This window comes from Loa loa, assembly GCF_000183805.2.
Source record: "Loa loa unplaced genomic scaffold supercont3.492, whole genome shotgun sequence".
NCBI lineage: Eukaryota > Metazoa > Nematoda > Chromadorea > Rhabditida > Onchocercidae > Loa > Loa loa.
Window position 1 is genome coordinate 10,810 of NW_018108672.1, and position 6,327 is coordinate 17,136.

Sequence of the window (6,327 nt, forward strand, 5' to 3'; positions counted from 1 at the left end):
CTTGTCTTTTTCTTCTGCTTTTCCTTCAGAAACAACGTTAAAGCAATATGTAAGCAATTCATCGAAGTTAAATTGTCAATTCAATGCACCATGCGCTTGGATGAATGCACCTGATGATGATTTATTGGATACATCGGATTTTTATTTATTTGTCAAAACAAACAGTAAATTATTTCCACCACAAATTCAACCAGGACCATCGGATCCAACAAAAGGTTTTTTATTTAAAAAAAAGAAAAATGAAAAAAAAACTTTGTGCTTTTTTAAAAAGTCAAAAGAGAAATTCTAAAAAAATTCTTCTTTTTCAAAAAAGAAAAAACCAATAATTTAAAAAATTATTATTTACAAAACAAATTTATAACAAAAACTAATCATTGATTTAAAACAAATTAGGAAGGAAAAAAAAGAAAAACCAAATGTTTAAGTTATGACAAGAATTTTTTCGACATAATAATTTTTAAGTTAACTTGATCAGTTTTAAATTGGAAAGCATTTGTTTTCTAAATTATTCTTTTTTGGATAAAATTATTTACAATTTTGAATGAATTTTTGAAGTTATTAAAATCATTTATTTTTAGGTACAAAATTTATTCTTGCTGGTAATACAACAACAAAATCACAATGTGCAGTACTTATTAGTGCACCGATTGCTTGTCAACGAGCTCCTGGATCATTACAATTCAAGTAATTTAATTGAAACATAGAAAGTAATAGTTAAAACTATAAGATGATATAAATGTCAATAGCTTTCTTCAATATCTTTAATTAATCAATTTTTAGAAAAGAAGGAAAAAAAACAATCATTACCTTGAAATTTCATACAATAAACAATATCATAAGGGATTTTTCATATATTTAAAAATTAATTTAAATAAAAATTTGACTTATCCATATAATGCGAAATATTTTAGATATTGGCTATACAATGAAGCAAAAATTGAAGTATTAATTTTAAAGCTTTCTACACGACGGAATCGTCTTCGGGTAATTAATTAGTTTTTTTTTTCTTTCATTCATTGCTCTGGCTATAGACAAGAATTAAAATCCTCATGTTCATTTCATAAAATATAAAAATAAACAAAAAAAGAAAAAAAATGATTATATTTTAAGATTATTCTACGACCGCATACCGAATGCTACTTCATTCGTGCCTTTAATGATCGTTGCAAAGTTGAAATACCGGAAATTACTGAACCATTTCGAATTGGTATTCGTGCCCATGGTTTAAAAGATTCAGCATTGGGTAGTCTCGTGATGATAACTGATATTGAATATAAAGCTGAAATATGTTTGGAACCTAGTGCGTTAATAAAAGTTTTTAAAAAGGAAAAAAAAATCAATTCTTTAACTAAATTATTTTTATAGCTATTTGTAATTTTCTGGCAAAAAAGTAATGATTAATAAACGAAAAAAAAACAAAAAAAAAAGAATCGATTAATTTTGCAGTTCTAACAATTCAGTTAATATTCTTGGATGAATTAATCAAGTACTTTAAAGATAATTAATATATCTTTTGAAATTTAAAAGCTTCAAATAAAATCATAAAAATTTAAAAAATTAAACGTTAATTAATAATTTATTATTAAAAATTTCATTAATTAAACTATACGCAAAAAGAATTTCAAAAATTATAAATGAAATTTAGAATTATCAAAAATCTTTGGAGCTCAAACAATTCCACCATCATTTGTCACATCATATCCAATTACTGCTGCTGAACTTTCTTGTATCGATTACAATACAACTTGTCGTTGGTCCAACAGTCTTTCATCATTAGCTGAATGGAAGATTGGATGGAATCGTCAACGATGGAAGGAAATTTTTGAAACAGAAAGTAAACCAACTGGAAGCTTCTTCTATCAATATGTCGATTCAATCACCCAAAAACCCTATTCATTACTGCAATCGGAACTTGTTCCATGCACAAGTACTGTAACAACTTTTGCCTTTAGGTAAGTTATATTTAAATTTCAATACGTTGACAAACAATTTAATTAGCTAATAATCATAAATTTACAGTTTTATTAAAATTGGAATCTAATTTCCATAATTTCATATTATTATAAAATATCAAAACATAACGATTGCAGCAAAAAAGGCTAAAAGTTACAAATGAACTGATATTTTAAATTAATTATTTATGCCAGTTGCAATATTTACTTATTGAATTTTTAAATTTAAGTATTAATAATAATTTTATTGAGTAAATGGATACATTTGCCCGATAATTAGATGTGTGTTAAATAGAAATTTAATAAATTTCAATTAAAAATTATTTTTATTTACAGATATTGGTTGCAAGCAGGTACACAAGTTCAAGTTTGTACAGTTACTGCATCAAATGTTATAATCAGTTGTGTATACCTAAATGAAATAGCTATGCCTGGACCAATTAGCATTGATATTGATGTACCAACTGAGGAACCATTTCGGGTATGAAATGATAATTTACAAATTACATCAAATAATTGATTTTATTTTTATTACTTATGTAATAATACAAATAGGATAAATATCATTGAAATTATTTAAAATAACTAATAAAATCTTTCATAAACAATATTTGTTTGCACAATTTTTTTTTTTTTTGTTGATAATATTACAAAGCAAAATTTTTTTTAAATTTCATTTTACAGTTCGTATTTGAATTGATCAATTTTGATCATTCAACATTTGGTCTTGTTGTTATTGATGATATGCAATTTATTGGTTTATTATGCCATGAAATAACGATACCACCCACTACAACAATTGATCCGTTACAAATCAAGCAACTTTTCGCACTACAACCATATCCAAATTTGCTAATTGTAAATAAATTAAACTTTACCATTTCATAAATATACAAATTGACATACTTTTTGGAGTATCATTTTAGGTCTTTTTTTTTTTTGATTGATAGGAAATTTTTCAACAAAACATTTCTTTCATACAAATTAAAATAATGGAATTAAATTTTTTATCCAAATTGGAAGAAAAATTGCACAACAATTCTAAGCTATCTGCTTTTTGCTCTTCTCTTATCATTTCATATCAATTGAAAAATTATGCAAAAATTTTTATTTCTATTTCTATTTTTTATTTTATTTATTTCTTACATTTATATCATAGCGATTATTATCATTTGACATTGCTTAAATATGCATTCATTCAACATTATTGTCTTTTTTCATCATTTGTAATGAAAAGGAAGGAATTTTTTTTTTCGGAATGATATTAATCCTTCTGGATTAATCGAGAAGCTCTTCAAGAATGTATTGTTAATTTTAGGATAGTATACCAACATTAAATTGTGATTTTAATCGGAATACATGTCCTCAATGGGAAAATGATGGACATTGGTTACTTGGAACGATTCCATATGATGATTCAATGATGTCATCGTCGTCAATAAAAGGCACAAATTTTTATCGAAATTTTTTAAATTTTTAAAATTTATATAATTTTAAGTATTAGTTATGGGATTATTACATTTCGAAATTAGTATCTAATCAATAACTATATTGACAACATAAGTTAAGTAATTCATTTACATATTTCAAAATTAAATTTCTAATTTTTTTTTTCTGAATAATCATTTCTAGATCAAGCTTCAGTAACTGTTCTCAATAATTCCATGGCTATATTACAATCCCGTAAAGTACCATGTGCATCAAATGCTAAAATTTTCATTGCATACTTCCGAACCGAAAAGGCTAATTTAATGATGTGTATTGGGAAGCACTGTGTTAAAACTAATGATACACGTTCAGGTAAAGTTTTTTAATTCATTATTTAGAATGATTAATTAGACAGTGATAATGATAATAATAGTGATAATGTTAATGATACGAAACAGTAATAATAGCAAGGATGAAAAATTTTCTGGTTTTTCTAATTTTCGGTTGGCTTTCGATGAATGTTAATCGTAAGAAACCATTTTTCATTCGATTAATTGCGAAGTCAACTGGTCCTGGTCTTGTTGTTATTCGAAAAATAAAAACAACTGGTAATTGGTGTCCACTTTTAACATTATCACAATATGCTTGCGAAAAACTTAGCTGTACATTTCGACAAACATTTTGCGATTATAAAACGGAAACAAATTCACGTGCCAATATTTTATTCAAAAATAACACAAAAGGTAAATTTGGTTTTTTTTTCACAAATCAATCAATAATTTCTATATTTAATTATTATATTCTTTTAAAATTTTATGAACACTTTCTATATTACATTTTTTCTTCTAATATTATATTAATTAAATATTTTCATACGAATTATTTGTGCATTAAATGAAGAGTTGTCATTAATTAACACATTAACATTTGATAGTTTAAATTTGCATTTAATTGAATAATTACAATGAACAGTAATAGTAATAGATTCTGAACCATATTTAATATTATAAAGATTAATTCTATCATTTATTTTTAATGTATTCAGGAGTAACAGCAGATATTGACAAAGGACCAGGTTTAGCCGTATTACGATCACCACAATTTAAGCTTTCACGTCCAGTTGAATTACAAATTAAGGTTAGCTTTTTGAGTTTTCAATTAGTCTAAAAATTAATTTACAGATTGATATAATTACATGATGAATGTTTAGAACGTTAACAGCAGCTAGTTTTTTTAAACTTTTCCTCTATTTTTTCCACTTTCTTTTTTTTTTTGAGGTAAGAAAGGAAATAATCTAAAAAAAGGGTCATTAATTATTAAAAGCAATCTTTGACCTCACCAAACATCCACAATTTGCGGAAACTTACCAAGTGAAGAGTTGTTTACACCTCAATTTTCCTGATTATCTTCTTTCTAATCCCTACAAAAAAAAAAAAACAAAAATCTTTCCTACAAAGGGATTAAATTAAATAAACAAAGAAAAATAGGGAGAAAAGGGATTAGTGAAGGGTAAGTGAAGTTTTTTTCTTTTTATTATGTTGAATTTCATTTCATTTTGGGACTGAAAAACATCATACCATATTAATTACCTTGCAATATTAATTCTGTACTTATTAATTACACATTAATGCTTTCAAAAACTACCATATGTTAGTTGAATTCAAATTGTTTTTCTAATTTTCAGGTATATCAGTCAACATTTGGTTCTCAGACGTTCTTGTGTGATGATAATTTTAGCACTTTATTTGATTGTCAACCGATATTAGGACCAAAAATAGAATTGCCAGTAACAGAGAAAGTAATCCTACCACTTGATCAGGATGCTCAAAATTTCACAATTCTTGCAGTGCATGATAAATTTGTTGAATTTGGTGCGGCAAAATTTATCATTTCAAATATTGAAGTGCTAGATGAAAATGGCGATTTATTATGCTAAACAGGATGATCTTAATCAATTTGTCCTTTCAATCCTAAAATGGATGTAAATCATTGAAAAAGTAAACAATGTTGTTTTTTTTCTTACCTATAACAAGGAGAGAAATTTACAAAAACAATTAAAATTAAAATGTAACTGAAAATGTTAAAATTTGATAAAGTTTGAATTCAGATCGATCAAACCAGGATGAAACTTAAAATTCTGTTAAATTATTTTAAAATTTTCATTCTTATTTTTTCTTCCTTACTTACTTTATTCCGGATCCTGTAATCTTTCGGTTTATTTCCACATTTTTCCAAGTTGCTGCCTCATTTGAATGTCATAATAACAGCTTCTCTATTTGTCATTAAGTTTTAATTTTTAATTAATTTATTGCACTTTGTTAATTTATAAGTAACAGCTCTTGTTATAACATATGTATTGCTAGCTATAAGCCATGTGAAGTTTTAAATTTCATAGCAGGAAACATTTTTGATGTCTACATTTAACAAAAAAATAAAAAGTAAAAAATTTGCCCTTTTCACATACAATGTTTAAATGTAAGATTTTGTGGTATAAATTAATAGATGAAAATGTCAACGATATCTGGTGACAAAAACGATTCCTAGTGAATATTTCATAAACAGAAAAGGGATTAGTGTTAAGCTTATTTTTATTGATAAATAAATCTCTCATTTTAGCAGCCACCTGATTGCATAGACTTTTAACTGTGTTATCAAATTTTGGGACATTTTTAGCTGTTTTGAAACTAGTTTTATGTTCAATTTTAACTTCTATAATTCATATATTACAAATGAAAAAAAAAAAAAAAACGTATGATAAATGAAAATAAAACTGTCAATGAATATTTTTCAAACAAAAAAAAAAAAAAAAAAAACTAAAAAATTAAGACTAAAATATCCTAACAAACGATGATTAAAATATTAATTAACTGCTAATTGAAAATTTGAATCATACAGTTGGGAAAAAGATTGACATTGGTGAAAAACTCTTTTCAAGTTAAATTGTACA

At 25.3% G+C, this 6,327-nt stretch overlaps 2 protein-coding genes across 2 annotated transcripts; both read left to right on the forward strand.

Moving 5' to 3' along the window:
- Positions 1-100: 100 nt before the first annotated feature.
- Positions 101-3,432, forward strand: LOAG_11672 (hypothetical protein; the record flags this gene model as incomplete). Its single annotated transcript, XM_003147189.1, has 8 exons — positions 101-215; positions 579-684; positions 912-984; positions 1,111-1,300; positions 1,646-1,952; positions 2,289-2,433; positions 2,637-2,810; positions 3,271-3,432. 8 exons carry the CDS (start codon positions 101-103, stop codon positions 3,430-3,432), a joined length of 1,272 nt encoding a protein of 423 aa, XP_003147237.1.
- A 462-nt stretch (positions 3,433-3,894) lies between these two features.
- On the forward strand, positions 3,895-5,316 carry LOAG_11675 (hypothetical protein; the record flags this gene model as incomplete). The annotated part of the gene is made up of 3 exons (XM_003147190.1): positions 3,895-4,123; positions 4,426-4,517; positions 5,065-5,316. 3 exons carry the CDS (start codon positions 3,895-3,897, stop codon positions 5,314-5,316), a joined length of 573 nt encoding a protein of 190 aa, XP_003147238.1.
- Positions 5,317-6,327: the final 1,011 nt, after the last annotated feature.